The 16179-nt window shown below is 43.9% G+C and overlaps 1 protein-coding gene and 1 pseudogene across 4 annotated transcripts in view; one reads left to right on the forward strand and one right to left on the reverse strand.

The window, feature by feature from the left end:
* PRMT2 (protein arginine methyltransferase 2) overlaps positions 1 to 5282 on the forward strand; it is a 39531-nt gene extending 34249 nt beyond the window's left edge. The window contains exons 7-11 of one of the 3 annotated variants that reach the window (XM_082624514.1): positions 158 to 333; positions 1579 to 1708; positions 2492 to 2628; positions 3987 to 4158; positions 4701 to 4877. In XM_082624514.1, the coding sequence (XP_082480640.1) occupies positions 158 to 333; positions 1579 to 1708; positions 2492 to 2628; positions 3987 to 4158; positions 4701 to 4733 (648 nt within the window). In that variant the 3' untranslated portion in view covers positions 4734 to 4877. Of the gene's footprint in view, positions 1 to 157; positions 334 to 1578; positions 1709 to 2491; positions 2629 to 3986; positions 4159 to 4700 lie in introns of those variants that run through there. The other 2 variants (XM_082624513.1, XM_082624515.1) reach the window with 2 other exon arrangements.
* On the reverse strand, positions 5113 to 8497 carry LOC309806043 (vomeronasal type-1 receptor 4-like; annotated as a pseudogene). The gene is made up of 3 exons: positions 8221 to 8497; positions 7939 to 8086; positions 5113 to 5189 (listed from the first exon to the last, which is right to left on the reverse strand). The product of its transcript is annotated as a vomeronasal type-1 receptor 4-like (transcript).
* Positions 8498 to 16179: the final 7682 nt, after the last annotated feature.

Raw genomic sequence — 16179 nt, forward strand, 5'->3', positions numbered from 1 at the left:
ACCACTGCTGTGTGGGCGCAAGAGAAGCCCTCCCCTGGGCCGGGCAGCTCAGCCAGTTCTGTGCCTCTGGAGGTGACAGACGTGAAGACCCCAGAGTCTGAGCAGCGAGGGGGCTGCACAGACATGGTGCCTCCTGTGTGTCTCTCCCTCCCTGCAGTTTGAGTTCATGATCGAGTCCATCCTCTATGCCCGGGACGTGTGGCTGAAGGAGGACGGGGTCATCTGGCCGACCACAGCCGCGCTGCACCTGGTGCCCTGCAGCGCCGACAGGGACTACCGCAGCAAGGTGCTCTTCTGGGACAACGCCTACGAGTTCGACCTCAGTGCCCTCAAGTGAGTGTCACCGGGCGCTCCCGGGCTGCGGGAGCATGGGGGGCGGGCTGCAGGTCTGAGAGCTGCCACCGCGCTGAGCTCAGTTTGCTCACGTGACTAAGAAGTTTGCACGTTGCCTTACAGGTCTTTAAACCAACAACAGATGTGATGGGAAACTGAAGTGTCCCATTTATAAGACCCCAAATATAATGGGAAAAATAAGGTCATGTTTATAAATGCGTGGGCCGTTAAAACAAATGAATGTTCCCACTAAGAGCCCTAACTTTTTAACAAGAGTCAGAAAATGTGTTAGTGAAGGCATCGCTGGCATTTGGCAAAGAAAGCAGTGCTCCACAAAAGTTCATTTCCTGGTGTGTAACATACGTCAGGCTTGTGGTAGAGCTTCAGGTTTTAACATAAAACAGTCTTCTCTCAAGGCCTTCATGGTTGTCACATCGCCTCCTCTGAGAAGGATAGTCACACGTGTCGGCTGCGTCCCCTCTGAGGTGCGGTGGGACGTGGGCAGGAGAGACCCAGCAGCAGCCCTGGAATTAGGGAAGGGCCCCTTTGTCAGAGGCAGAAAGAAGCTTCTGTTCAATGAGCCTGGACACCTGCTAGGTGTCCAGCTGGGGAGTTGGCAGCAAGATAGGGGCCTCTGGCCCTTTTTGTTAAAAAACTCAAAAAAAGAAAAAGTATCAACATAAAAGTATGGAATCTTCCCTAGTCAATGTACTCTCAACCCAAATCCCAAAGGGGATGGAGAGGAAGGGTCTCCAACAGAGTCGTTCCGTGGTTCATGTAGGACTAATGTGTGGGAAGGGCTGGGAAAGTTTGAAAAGAGCAGGGGGTGTGGGGTGTGTGGTTTCTCATGCTGCCTGAATTAACGCCCAGTAATGAAAGCGACAAGGAAGGACGGAGGAAGCTCTGAACAGGGTCTGTGGTGTCCGGAAGAGGCGCACAGTGAACTGGAGGGTGGGGGGATAACGTGCTGAGGCCGCACGTTATCCAGGACACTGGTTGGCCCCTTGGAGGAGATGTCTGTTCTCCTCTCACACCATTCGTTAACATTTAATTTCCCGTGGATTCCGTGTTCTGTGGGTGTGTGCTGAGACCCCGCGAGTAGGACACTGAGGGGCCCCGGAGGGCTGGCCGCCTCTGCCCTGCCTCTCGCCCGGTGAGTTAGAATTCCTGCTAACGCAGAGGAGGCGTGATAGCCTGAGATGTGGGTAAATGATATTGAGCAAAATTACTTTGACTTTTCCCCAGATCTTTAGCAATTAAGGAGTTTTTTTCGAAGCCCAAGTATAACCACATTTTGAAACCAGAAGACTGTCTCTCTGAGCCATGCACCATATTACAGCTGGACATGAGAACCGTGCAGGTCGCCGACCTCGAGGTGAGAAGAGGCGACCCTTCCTTCCTATTCAAATAAACAAGTTAAACTTGTTGCTATTGATTTTCCCACAGTCTTTTTTTTTTTCCTCTTGTGATTTTGTTTTTTTAGGTTATTTTCTTTATAGTTAACCTCTTTAACGTCTTCAGTTACTTTTAGATTTATGTGTAATATTCTCAGCATCTTCAGATTCAAATAAATTATATGTTTCATCATGGAATTTGAATTAAATTTTTTTCTAAGTTTTTTTAGCCCCCATTGATGATAAAATTCTTTTACTTACCCTCTGTGGCCACGAGGTGGCGTGTGTGGGTTCCGGACGACCCCATTATAAGGGTTGCTCTGAGGTGGAGGAACCCCGTTCTGGAACTTAGATGGGCAAAACCACGTGCAAACTGAACTTTTGAGGCTTTAGTTAGTTTGGGAATTGTAGAGACTCAGTCTGGAGCTTTATATTTGTACAAAATATTGAGAAGAGGAAGTATTCCACTTGAATTTGGGGACAGAAAATTAGGCAAATGAGACCCAAATTGCTCAAAACCTTTTCTGATTATCTGCAGCCTTTGAGTTCAGGATGCAGGTTTTAACATTTACTTTCCCTAGGAGGAAATATGGTTTTTGATATGTTCAGCTAAACTAGCAAGTTACAGATTTGTGGCATAACTACCGAAACCGACGGTGTGGCTGCCTGGGGCCGTGCTGTGGGATCTGGGACGGAGCCCCACGGAGGCGGGAGCTGCCCCCCGGTCCCCAGCACCCTTTTCTGACTCATTTGCTTGAACACAGATGATGAAAGGTGAGCTGCACTTTGACATCAAGAAGGCAGGCACCCTACACGGATTCACAGCCTGGTTCAGTGTCCAGTTCCAGAACCTGGAGGAGGACGAACCACAGCTGGTGCTGAGCACGGGCCCGCTGCACCCGTGAGTGTGCCCCTCCTTCTGCTGGGGCGGCACAGAAAGCCTGGCAGAGCCACGAGTTTCAAGATCTAGTAATATGGGGAGTGGGCCCAAATCTCCCCAGACGCGGTTGAGCCCTGCCTGGCCCAGGGCATGTGGGCGGGAGGGCTGGCGGTGAGTCCAGGTGGACCCCCCGGCATCGGGCTTCCTCGGGGCCGGGTCCCCGACACCCTGGATGGTCAGGCTCCACCTTCTCTGTGTGTTTCCAAACGCTACTGCACCTCTTCACCATCTGACTCAGAAACAGCCCACAGGGTTCCAGGGGCTTTTACTCCGACTTCTGGGGAAGGCAGATGTTTCCCGAGACGCATCTTCTGAGCAGTAAGGTTTCGGGGCTGCGCGCTTGCTCCTGCGCGTGGGGAAGCGCGCCTTGTCCGTCGTGCTGCCGGGCACAGTGGCCCCTGGGGGGGCGCCACCTTCATTCGGGGGCTTCGCGGCCCCTTTCAGCGGCGGCCCCAGTGCTCCTCTGCACCGTGTGGTCGGCAGAAGTGAGCAAGGCCCAGGGAGGGGCGCAGACGCCCGAGTCAGACGCCCCACGGTCTTGGGGCCCAGGGGTCCTCAGCGTCCTTTGTGGAAGTCGAGCAGGAGAGTGAGCTGCCTGGCCAGAGCCTCCTTCCAGGGCCCAGAGGAGAGGGGCCTCAGGGGCCCCTGCGAACCGTGTGTGCCCGGCGTTTCCCACCTGAGCGTCTGCATGGGGTCATCCACACACAGGTGGCATGGGGATGGGATGGGGGGCAGGGCGTGGGCCAGGGAGGGAGACACCCCCCACGGAGGCTGAGGGGGCGGCCCAGCGTCAGGGAGGATGTGACACGAGGGGGAGACGCAGCAGAACCTCACTGCGGGGTGTGACCTGGGTCCTTTCAGGCGCTTGTGTGTGAGAGTCACAGGACTTACAGAATCCGGGGCGTCACTGCTCCCCCAAATGCTGCACTTGTTTGCTCACACTCAACTGAACCTTCAGAGGAATTATGACTTTTTTTGGACACGATTTCAGCAGCATGTATCTCGCTTTAACTGCAGAAACTAGAACCGTGGGCGTCAGCAGTTCAGAGAAGGTGGCTTTGGGTGGGCACTGCTGTGCCAGCTCGTGGAGGCTGGGTTGACCCCACAAGGGGCTGGGGACAGGCGGCCCCTGGGGACCTGTGTCTGGCCACGTGCCCCTGCAGCCCGGCCTCCTTGGCACCAGGGAGTCTGTGCAGCGTCCGGGAGGCCCCCCGGGTTGTGGGTCCACGCGGGTCCCATGAAGCCATCTGGTCACAGGGTGGGGGCATGGCAGTCCCGACGGGCTCCCCGAGGGGTGACACCATGCCCCTGTCTTGCAGCACCACCCACTGGAAGCAGGTGCTGTTCATGATGGACGAGCCCGTGTCCGTCCTCGCGGGAGACGTGGTCACAGGCTCAGTGGTGTTGCAGAGAAACCCCGTGTGGAGACGGCACATGTCTGTCACTCTGAGCTGGTCCGTCACTTCTAGGCAAGACCCCGGGTCGCAGAAAGTAAGATATTTAGCTGTGGAGTCACGGGCTGTGGTGCCAGTCCAGGCAGCTGGTGGGTCTGTGGCGGTCGCGGTGGCAGATGCCTATTCCCACCCGGCGGACCCTGTGGCCAGAGCTCGGGCCGAGGGCTGGGCCATGGTGCAGCCTCGCTCACCCCGCATGCCTTGCCGTGGGCAATGTGGACGTGCGGTGGGGTGGTGTTCTGGCCGTGGCAGCAGTTTGAGGGCTGAAGTGAGCATGTGGCCAGGCGGGGCCTTAGGGCTCACGGCTCACAGAGCCCAAGGAAAATCCTCCTCTTCAGACTCATGGTTAATGCAGGAGAGGGAAGAAAATAATCAAATGGTTTCCCTTTATTTTGTAGTACTTGTTTTGTGCTTTGCTTTATGCTGATTTTACGTTAGAAAAGTTTAAATTGTTGTTGAAAGTCTGCACCTGAATTCCAGACTCTTGTCCAGTATTAAATTATTATTAGGAAATACTGTGTGTTAATCAAACTGAAATGATTTATCATCTGATTGGTTTGTTTTCTTTGTCTTTCTCAGGTTGGAGAGAAAGTCTTTCCCATCTGGAGATGACAGGTGCAGCTCTGTGCGGGATGCAGCGTCGTGGAGGGACAGACGCAACTCAGTGGAGTCGGCCCTGGATGGGAACGCGTGTCCTGTGGAAGCCGCGGACTTGTACCAGGATGGGGTGGTAACACCCTCACCCGAGGGCGCGGGGCTGCAGGCCCTCCCCAGATGCGCCCGTGCTCCTCGGGGTCCACGCTCGCCATTGTCACTGCCCTGCCTGTCCTTAGAACTGGGCTGTTTCCAGGTGTCCACCTGTGGGTAGTTGATGGCCCAGTGTCCCTCAGCCAGGTCTAGGTCTAAGCTCATAGGACACTCTCGTCAACCCTGTGCTCCTGTGAAGGTGGCTGTTTGTGCGTCGTGTGTGCGTGTCCTTCCCGCCCTCGGCTCACCCACTCAGCTCGCGGGATGTGGGGTCACACAGAGCCTCGTGGGGGCCTGAGGTGCGATGCATGCGATGGGGCTCTGCATGGGGTAGTCCACTTGTAGAGACGTCTTCCAGATAAATTATGTGTCGGCACATAGTATACGCTCAATAAATATTTTTTAATAAATGAATGTTGGTGTATATCCTGTTTCTATGCACATACATTATTTTGCAAAAGCATGGATCATACTGTGTGCATTGCTCTGTAATCTTTCTCATCTAATATTATGAAGAAACTTTCATGCCAGTAGGTACATGTCTGCATTTTTTGGTGTGTGTGGTTTTGATTTTTAGTTAACTTTTTATTGAAATAGAAATCATATACACCAAACCGCATAAGTCATGAGTATACAGATGGATGAAGTTTCACAAAGTGGGCACACGTGTAACCAGTGCTCAGGCCCAGACCCTTCAACACGCTGGAGGCCCCAAGTGCCCCTGCACTCAGAACCACCCCCAAGGCTGATACCTGGCTTCTATGACCAGAGAAGACTTTAGCCTGGTTTCAAACATTGTGTGAGTGGGCTTGTACACTGTGAATTTGCTGTAGACTGAATGTTCGTGACCTCTCAAAATTCATGTGTTGAAAACGAATCCCTAATATGGTGGTGTTAGGAGACGGGGCCTCTGGGAGGTGATGAGGTCATGAGGGTGGAGCCCCAAGGATGGGATTAGTGTCCTTAGCTAAGAGGCCCCAGAGAGCTCCCTGGTCCCCTTCCTCCGTGTGAGGACACAGCAGGAAGACTGAACCAGGAAGGGGGCCTCACCAGACACTGAATCTGCTGGTGTTTGACCTTGGACTTCTCAGCCTCCAGAACTCTGAGATAGATGTTTCTGTTGTTTATAAGACACCCAGCCTATGACAGTCTGTTACAGCAGCTCAAACAAAGGCCTCAGCATATGAATTTTGGAGGGACACAGACCATAGCATTCTGCCCCCGGGTCCCCCAAATTCATGTCCTCACCTGCAAATACATTCATTTCCATCCCAACAGCCCTAAAGTCTTGACTCAATCCAGCACCAGCTCCGAAGTCCAAAGTCTCATCTAAATCTCATCGAAACCAGATGTATGTGAGACTCGAGGTAGGATTCATCCAGAGGTGACCCATGGAACCACATGAGTTTGTGCTTCTGAAACATAGTGACAGGTCAGGCACAGGACAGACAATCCCACTCTGAAAGGGGAACTTGGAAGGAATAAAAGGGTGGTGGGTCCCAGGCATGTCCAAAACCTAGCAAGGCAAGTTCCATCAGTATTTGGGTCTGGACAATAATCCTCTTTGGTTTGATACTCTTCCCTCCAAGCCCACTGGGCGGCAGTGACCCTTCCACTTGGGCCACCCAAGCAGCTCTCTGTGAGGGCCCCACTCCTGAGGCCCTGGGCTGGGTCATCCTGGTGCCCTGAAACTGAAGAGGCAACCCCCCGCCCCTGCCCTATGAGGAGGAAGCAGCCTCACCTCCTGGGCCTGTGGGGGCAGTGGCAGCCGCTGGGGGTCAGTCTTCCCTTTCCTTGAAGGATAATCGTGTTCACAGTTGAACAGCTCTGTGCTGTCGAATCCAATGCTCGGTGCCTTTTTTTTGCTCCTCCTGCTTTAATATTTGTTCTTTGTCTTTGATTTCAGCAGTTTTATTACATTGTCACGGAGCTTCTTGAATCTGTGGGTTGATATTGTTCATCAGCCTTAGAAAATTCTGGGTCATTCTCGCTGTACATGTTGTTTCTGCCCTACTTTCTCTCTTCTGTGTATTAGGTTCCTTTACACATTTGTTGGAAACTACTCACCGTGCCCCACGTGACTCACAGTCATCCTGGCGACTTTCTACCGACCTGCTGTCCAGCTCACTCACCCATCCTGTCTTTCACCGTGTTGGATCTTGAGCTCCTGGGCCCTTCCCTGGTGTCGGCCATGGGGGGAGTGTGGGTCATCCTCCAGCATCCGGGAGAGCCAAGCAGATGGTCAAGACGGGCCGTCACCCTAGGGGGACATCCAGACCTGAGCGAGCAGGGCAGGACTCCTCTTGGGGCCGTGAGTAGGAGGCACCCTTGGATATTCTCTCATATTTTTTCAGAGAATAAAAAATGAGAGAACATTCTCCACTTGTTTTATTGAACCAATATAAATGTACCCAAAGTATACAATGACATTGTGGAAAAAATAATTATAGGTGAATACCAGCAAGTTAAAATCAGTGATATGTAAAAATAAAATATCATCAACAGGTATATTTGAATTCCAGGACTAAAAGACTGAATAAACATTTAAATATAAACTACTCAAATGCAGTGGGGAAGTAAATTGCCCACATGAGTAGGAAAGGGGTAAAAACCATATAATTTTTAAAAATGTAAAAATGATAAAATTCAAAACACATTCATAATGAAAAATTATTAGCAAAGTAGGAATAGAAGAGAGATTTCTTAATCTGATAAAATTCAGAGGAATCCTGCAGCAGACATAGTTTTCACAGGGTTAATTAAACTTTAACTATATTTTTCTATTACCTTTTGAGTAGAGCCCAGAGGCAGAATAAAAAAAAAAAATCTTTTCAATACTGTGTCTTTTCTTTCAAAACACTTTTATGGCAATGTATCCTTCTATTGAGAGGAAGGCTGGGTGGTGACCATGCCATCACTATTAATTCCCTTTTATTAGAGAGCATTCTCATCTTGGCAGGGGAGGAGTTGAGGCAGGAAATTCTACTGGCATTTTTCAGCATCTCCAAAGGACGCATGGCTGGGTCGCAAGAGGACAGAAATCCAGTGATGCTCTCTAGCGACATGTTACTTTCAGATTTTAAGGACAGGTAAGTGGTAAGGCAGCCGTTGGTCCAACAAAAGAAGACAAAGCAGCTTACGAGCAGAATGGTGTTGGTGGCTTTGGTTTCAGGAGATGGCCTGGGAGAAAGATGGTTGCCATAAAGATTCTGAATTGTCTTGTGGTGGTTGTAGAGGAGCATCACCATGCAGCCACTGGTCCAGACCATGAGGTTGATGTAGAGGAAAACCCGGATGAGCATGGCACTCTGAAATACTGCTGACTCCCTGTAATCCCCTCGCTTTGTTTTACAGTAGCCAGAGAATAGCCAGGTTGAGCAGCTGAGGTGTTGGTGACGGCCTCATTGTTTGTGATGATCCAGATGTAGATGAGCATGTTGATGACCCAGAAAAAGATGAATGAAGGCAAAACGCATGTGGAGGTTTGGGGTTTGAGCCATGCCCACTTAGAGTTTCCGGGGCTAATTTTGATGGCCTGAAAAAGTGTTCAAGATAGAAATTGTGCAGAGAGAAATGCCTTGAGTCACCCTAGAAATGTACAACAATGATTTACAGCCAATATCACCCATTATAGGCCAAATTCCAAAAGATGACATTGCGTCTTGAATGCCCCTGAACATAATGGTCATGATATTAGCTAGGGTTAGGTGCATGAGAATCATATCTGTGGGCTTTTTCCTGTGTGGATGAATTTTTTAAATGCACGTGTATAATATTAATACGAACAGGTTTCCCAGATTCCCAATGCCAACTTGAGAGATGAAGAAAATTTCCAAAATGGTATCAGTTGAATATCTAATTCTTAGAAATTTTGTACAACAGTCTAAAGAGGACCACACCTCTGTTATACGAATAAAAATTGGCAATAGTTGAGCCCCAATGGGAAGAAAATGTCAATGTAATAATTCTGTCTCATAGGAAGAGATTTCTCAGCTACTCAGAATTCCAACCATGAGTCGTGTTTCAGGAGTCTGAAAGCAAGGAATTGATAAGATCTCTACGGTAAAGAATCCAGGGCTCAGAGGAGGTGAGCTTCCTGTTTTATCCCTATTCATTTAGGCTTTCTCTTGGGAAATTCTAGGCCTTTCCCAAAGGTCAAATTTGCAATTGGCAGTTGACAATTTTTCTCCTAAACATTAGAGTTAATTTCAACCATACTCTTGTATTTTTAAGTAGTCTGGTTAAAATATCCCTGAGAGCCATTACCTATTGATTTTTTAGGACAATTTTTTTTGTTTTTTTAATTTATTTCAGTATCTGATTTATTAGTTTCATGGAATATTAAGGGTAGAATTGATGGTTGCTATTGTGATAAAGTTACTTGATGACCTTATTTATGTAGATCGTTTTGAATTTGTGTATCTAAAATCTTTCTCATCAACAATATTCTTCTCATTCAATAAAATAGTGAGTTCTCTCTTATTGGCACTTATCTTTCATTTGGTTGTGCAGCATCACCCAAGTGTTTCTATTCCAATCGAATGTTTTTCAGAGCAAAGCTACTTAAAGAGCTTTTCTAACATACAAGGACCAAGCCTACTTCTTTAGCTATAATACTTCCTTTAACACCCTTTCCCATTTTCTTCACTATAATTTTTACCATCTAGGAATATAATCTTATATTAATGCAAGATCTAGTATGTAAGACATTCGATATCACAGAGCTCATTTTCCTCACTTGGTTATATAAACTTTGCATTGTTATCTTTATTTTGCAGGTAATGCAACTAAATTTCAAGAAACAAACACCTGTGTCTACATAAACTGTGTGTGTGGTTGCTGGTATTATTACTTGAACCCAGACTCATCTAATTTCAAACCTTCACTGGTGAGCTGGGAGATAAATACATTGTCCTAATCAATATTCAATGTTCAATGTTCAATCAATGTTCAATGCCTGTTCCGCAATATCTTTGTGATATTTGATTGCTATTTTTAATGAAAAACTCTGTATCACGGCTTCAATTGCATGACATTTTCCTAGCTATTTTTAAAAATTTCCAAAGACTTTTGCTAGCATTGTATGTATATAGTTCCATTTCTGCCCTAACATTTAATTATGTAGGGCTCCAACCTCACTTTTACTTTACTGTGATGCATTCTTCCCTCCACCCTCCTATTAGTCTATGACCCAAACACTACTTGTAGTTGATCTATAACCCAGACCACTTTCTTGAATTCCAGAATAACAGACAGCGGCCACAAAGGTCTTGCCAATCTCTCCTGCGTATGTTCTTCCTCTCCTAATATTCTTTTCTTGATCAGTAAAATTGATTGAGTTGCAGAAAATTCTATTATTGGACAGTAACCAGGTCAACACATAGACGGTAGAGGTATCATGTGCACCTAAAACTCTGAGGGATCCATTCCACTCAGATTAAAGGAGATGTGGTCCCAAGGGGATGAGTAACATATTATTGTTTTTTTCCTATATCTTCTTACCACTTGTCCCAGATGCACATGCAGTCACAGGAAAGGTGCAGAAGGGCAGGGTAAATCAAGCCCTAGCATTCTGGCTGGAGTGCCAAAAAAGAGAGCTCTAGGGACCCAGAAAGTATTGAGGATATCCAGAAAGGGAGGATCTCAGGAAAGGAACGTTATAAGCTTGTTGCTGAACTCCTGGCTTGCCCTCGAGCTGTGCATGCATGAATGTGACCTTAGGAATGTACCACAGACTCTGAGAATAAATACAGGATAGACCTCTACCTAGGTGTCACAGTGGCCACTGGGTGACACACACATGTGACAAATCCAAAGAGTCAAGCCTTTGAAAACATAACTGACATTGAAAGCAGAACCCACTGAAGTCTGGCCAGAACTGTGGCCTGGACATAACTTGGTCAGTTGCTGGCTAAAACAAACATTTTCTCATATTCCATTGTACTTCAGCAAGATCCAGAGGTCATAACGTAATATTGAAAATGTCCTGGTTACGTGACATATTCACTTAGCATGTAATTACTCAGAAGAATCAGGAAAACTTCAATTCACATGGGAAAAAATACATAAGTCAACATTTAGTTAGCCCAGATTTTGGAATTATCTAATAAAAAACTTGAAAGAAACCACCATAAATATTTTATAACGCAAAGTGACAAAGACTCTTGAAATGGATAGAACGATGGAAAGTCTCAGCAAAAGAAGTAGAAAATATAAAGAAGAGCCAAATTGAAAATTTGGAACTGAAAAAACACAATGGCCTAATTTTAGAAATAACTTCACAATATAAGCTCAATAATAGGAAGGAGAGGAAAATTTACAGAGTACACTATAAATGAAAAAGGGTCTCAAATATTTAATCTAAACTTCTTCCATAAGAAACCAGAAAAAGAAAAGAAAAATAAATCTAAAGCAAGCAGAAGGAAAGAAATAATGACTGTAAGAGAAGAAGTAAATGAAAATAGGAAAACAATAGAGAAAAATCAATGAAACTAAAATCTGATTCCTTGAATAAATCAATAAGATTGATAAACCTCCAGCAAGGATGACAAAAATAAAGAACATGCAAATCATCTATGTCAGGACAAGATGGGGGATATCGAGAAAGAAACTCCAGTTGTGAAAAAGCTAATAGGGAAATACTATAAACTTTTTTACACTCATAAATTTAAAACTTAGAAGAAACAGTCATGCTGAATTCCTCAAAAAACACAAATACCAAAACTCAACAAATGAGCTAGATGATCTGAATAGTCCATTAAGGACAGTGAATTTATAATTAAGTAGCTCCCAACAGAGAAATCTCTGGGCTCAGCTGGTTTCACAGAAAAAGTCTTCCAAACATATAAAAAGACTGAACATGAATTTTACAATCTCTTCCATTACGGAGAAGAAGGAATGCTTAAAACCATATTTTATGAGGCTAATATAACTCTGTTACCCAAAACAAACAAAGACGTTCCAAGAAAAGAAAACTCAGACCAATATCTTTTACCAATTTAGATACAAAACTCATGAACTAAATATTAGCACACTAAGTCCAACAATATAAAAAAGAATTATATACAGATTAAGTGGAATTTATGAAATGTAGCAAGGCTAGTAAGCATTTGAAAGTAAATTGGTATAATTTATCTTCACTGTAAACCATAAGTTCAAAGAGACAAAGAATAAAAGTCATAACAAACAAGTGAGGCAGAAAAACAATTTTATAAAATGTAATGCCTGTCCATGGTAAAACCTCTCAGGAAGTTAGGAAAAGAGAGTTGCTTCAGTTTAACAGCATCTACAAAAGACCTACAGGTAACATCATACTTAATGGCAAAAGAGGAATACTTTCTCCCTAAGGTCAGTAACAAGGAGAAACAATAGAGAAAGTTAATGCAACAAAAATTTTGTTCAATGAAAAGATTAACAAGGATGTTCATTTCCAGCACTCTATTCAACATTATACTAGATGAATTAAACCAGTCACAAAAAGACAAATTCTGTATGTTTCCATTTATATGAGCTACTTAAAGTATTCAAAATCATGGAGACAGAAGGTAGAATGGTTGTTTCCAGGGACTGAGAGGAAGGAAGAGTGGGGTGTTCTAGTTTACAGGTTTACCTGGTTTTATTGTGCTTTGCTTTATTTCGCTTCACACAGATATTGTGCTTTTTGTTTTGTTTTACAAATGGAAAGTTTGTGACAACTCTGTCAAGCAAGTCTATCAGTGCCATTTTCCCAACAGCATTTACTCATCTTGTGTCACATTTTGTAATGTTCACAACACTTCAGACTTTTTTTTACTGTTATGATATTTGTTATGATAATCTGCGGTCAGTGGTTTTTGATGTTACTACTATGACTCGCTGAAAGTTCAGATGGTGGTTAGCATTTTGTTAGCAATAAAGCATTTTGTAATTAAGGTATGTACTTTTTTAAAGACATATTTCTACAATACACTAGACTACAGTATAAACATTACTTTTTTTTTTTTTTTTTTTTGCGGTACGCGGGCCTCTCACTGCTGTGGCCTCTCCCGTTGCGGAGCACAGGCTCCGGACGCGCAGGCTCAGCGGCCATGGCGCACGGGCCCAGCCGCTCCGCGGCATGTGGGATCCTCCCGGACCGGGGCACGAACCCGTGTGCCCTGCATTGGCAGGCAGATTCTTAACCACTGCGCCACCAGGGAAGCCCTAAACATTACTTTTATATGCTCTAGAAAACCAAACGTTTTGTGTGACTATTTTCTGAGGTGGTCTGGAGTCAGGTCTGTAATATCTCCAGGGTGTGCCTGTAATGGGTATAGAGTTTGTGTCACAAGATAAAGGGGTTCCATCCATCAGGAGGTGGATGGTGGTGATAGCAGCACAGCATGATGAATGTCTTCAGTGCCACTGAACTGTAAGCTAAAAATGAGTAAGGTGGTACATTTTGTATTATGTATATTTTAGCAATGTAGAAAAATAAAAAATACTTAGAGAAGAATGAAAATGAGAACAATACACCAAAACTTGTGCAAAACAGTGAAGCCGTGCTCAGAGAGAAATTTATAAGGGTAAATGTGAATATTAAAAAAAAGAAAGCTCTCAGTCCAGTGAATAACTTTACACCCTAAGGGTCTAGAAAAAGAAGAGCCAACTTAACCCTAGGAAGCAGAAGGATCGAGCTCTTGAGATATGCAACAACTTGAGTGGATCCAGAGAATAATGTTAAGTGATAAGAGCAGATCCCAAAAGATTGTATGCTGTAAAATTATATGATCACATTTAGATAATGTTCTTGAAAAAACAAAATTGTAGTGAATACGGAGGTAGTAGCGTGAGGGAAATCGTTCTGTGGATGCAACAGTTTTATATCTTCTTTTTCTTCTTCTTCTTTTTTTTTTTTTTGGCCACACCACGACTTGTGGGATCTTAGTTTCCCAACCAGGGATCAAACCCGGGTCCACGTCAGTGAAAGCCCAAGTCTTAACCACTGGACCTCCAGGGAATCCCCAAGAGTTTTGCATCTTGATGGAGATGATGGTTACATGAATCTACACATGTGATAAAATGATGTGACTATACATAGACATTACATCAATGTCAAAAATTTTTATATTGTACTATAACTATGAAAGATGCAGCCATTGGGGAAACTGGGTGAAGGGTTAATGGGACTTCTCTGTACTACTTTTACAACTTCCTGTGAATCTACAATTATTTCAAAATAAAAGGTTTACATTTTAAAATGTAAATTTTTCATGTGTTTAAAACTGCATGAGTTCTATCACTGAGTATGTACTAGGAATTCAAATAAAAATGAGGATTTGGTCATTGAGCAAGAAAGAGCAATACACTTATTTTGTATGGAAATGATAGAAACTTGAAATTCAGCTGTGAATAGTCACCACCCCAGCCTCAGGGATGCTACATGGTGGCCAGTGTAACACTGAATATTGGCATACTGTTTGTCAGGTGAGAGAATTAAATTTATGATTACCTTCCAAGCATCGTTCTGGAACCCTGAGAAATAATTACCAAGCTTAGTTCAACTCAGGAACAATCTATCACTTCAGAAGGTAATTGCACACTTGAAACTGTTGAGCCTAGGGAGGGCAGTTTAGGCTTCCCTGGGCATGCCAGATTGAGTCCCTGTACACAAGGCCATTTCCATTTTGGATAACAAACTAGTTAGTGCCCAGTGGGAGATGAAATCACACAGCCCCTTCCCCATAACTCTGGCATCCGGTCATCGCTTTTCAGCACAGCGTATGAGATTACCCTCCTGCACCTGGGCAGCGGAGACTGGCTTTGGTCAGGATGCTGGTGTGCCTGGGGTCTCAGGGCTGTGAAGGAGACGCTAAGCCTTTTCTAGACTCTCTCCTACTCACTCTATTCTCTTCTTTCTAAATCTGAACTCATGCTCATAAATCTTGCATTCCCCCCTCTATTTCAATTTCTTCTTTGTATTAATTTTTTATGGTACGATTACATTGTGGTTTTACTATAGCAACTTAAAAAATTTCTTCTGTTTATCTTTTTTTCTATTCTACTAGTAATTCCCCTTTAACTAAATTCTTCTTTCCTGTTTAAATTTCTTTCTTGGTTTCCCTGGTCATTTCTATTTCTCTTCTTTAATATTTGTTCATTTTCAAAAAAACCAAAAATCTCTTCCATGCAATTAAGATAATCAAATATACTTGATTATAGATCAAAATATATCATGTATTGATTGCATAACCTTTTTGTCCTTTTTCTTTTATTATTTCTTCTTGGCCCTTTACACCTTAAGAGTGTGTCTTTACCCCTGTTGTATTTCTATTCCTTGCTTCTTTTCTTGGTTGTGTTTTCAACTTTCATGCACTCATTTTTTTAGAGTCTTTTGTTTCTTTTAAGTATATATCCAATCATTTTTCCTATGAATTAATATTTCAAGTCATTTTCTTCATTCTTCCGTTTATCTACTTCTGCAATGTATATCACCCTTCTCTCTTTCTGCTACTAATTACCAGATTTCTGCTGTTTCCATGATTTTCCACCATCCTCTATTTTCAGAGGAGTATTTGTTGTCCTTTTGTTTTTCTTTCCCTTGTTTTCCTTTGGTTTATACTTAACTCTACTATCTTTTAGCCTAAACACATCTGCATACCCTAATGCATCTGCACACCAGAATTTGCAGTTATGTTTGTGGCAAATATCTTCCTCCTCCGTAGGGCTGGTTATTACACTCGCTTTGTAGTCTTAACTTTAATGTGGTCAAATCTTTTAATATTTTATCTTTACTTGTTTTTTTAAACATTTGAGGGAAATGTATCTGGCCTAAACTCTTGAAGATATTCCCTATATTAATTCCAAAGTATTTAATAGATTTGTTTTTATAATTAGATGTTCAATGCATATAAAAATGATGGCGTTATATCAGAAATATCTTAGATCATTTGTAGAAAAGAACATCGTGTTTGTGAAAGACTCTTCCCACTTCTCTTCTTTACTTCCTGCATCATATATCAGGACTAGAAAAATGTGTAGGGTGATTTCCAGGAATTCTAATGTGTTTTGTAGGGGCCTCCTGGACCAAAACGATTGTATTTAATGATTTAGCTTTATAATGATTTCTCTTGATACCTCCTGGAAAAATTGTTTACACATTTTTTTTCTTCTGTTAAAAATTGCTTTGACTATTCTTGACATTATGCATATCATAGACATTCTACAGTTGGGAAAATCATTTTTCAGAATTAGATTTGGATTCTATAATATCCATATTATCATTTCTGAAAAATTGTCATCATTAACATATTAAAGCTTTGAGTCTTTGAATGTATTGTATCTTTACATTTAT

Source organism: Mesoplodon mirus (genome assembly GCF_964341445.2).
Source record: "Mesoplodon mirus genome assembly, chromosome: 6".
NCBI lineage: Eukaryota > Metazoa > Chordata > Mammalia > Artiodactyla > Ziphiidae > Mesoplodon > Mesoplodon mirus.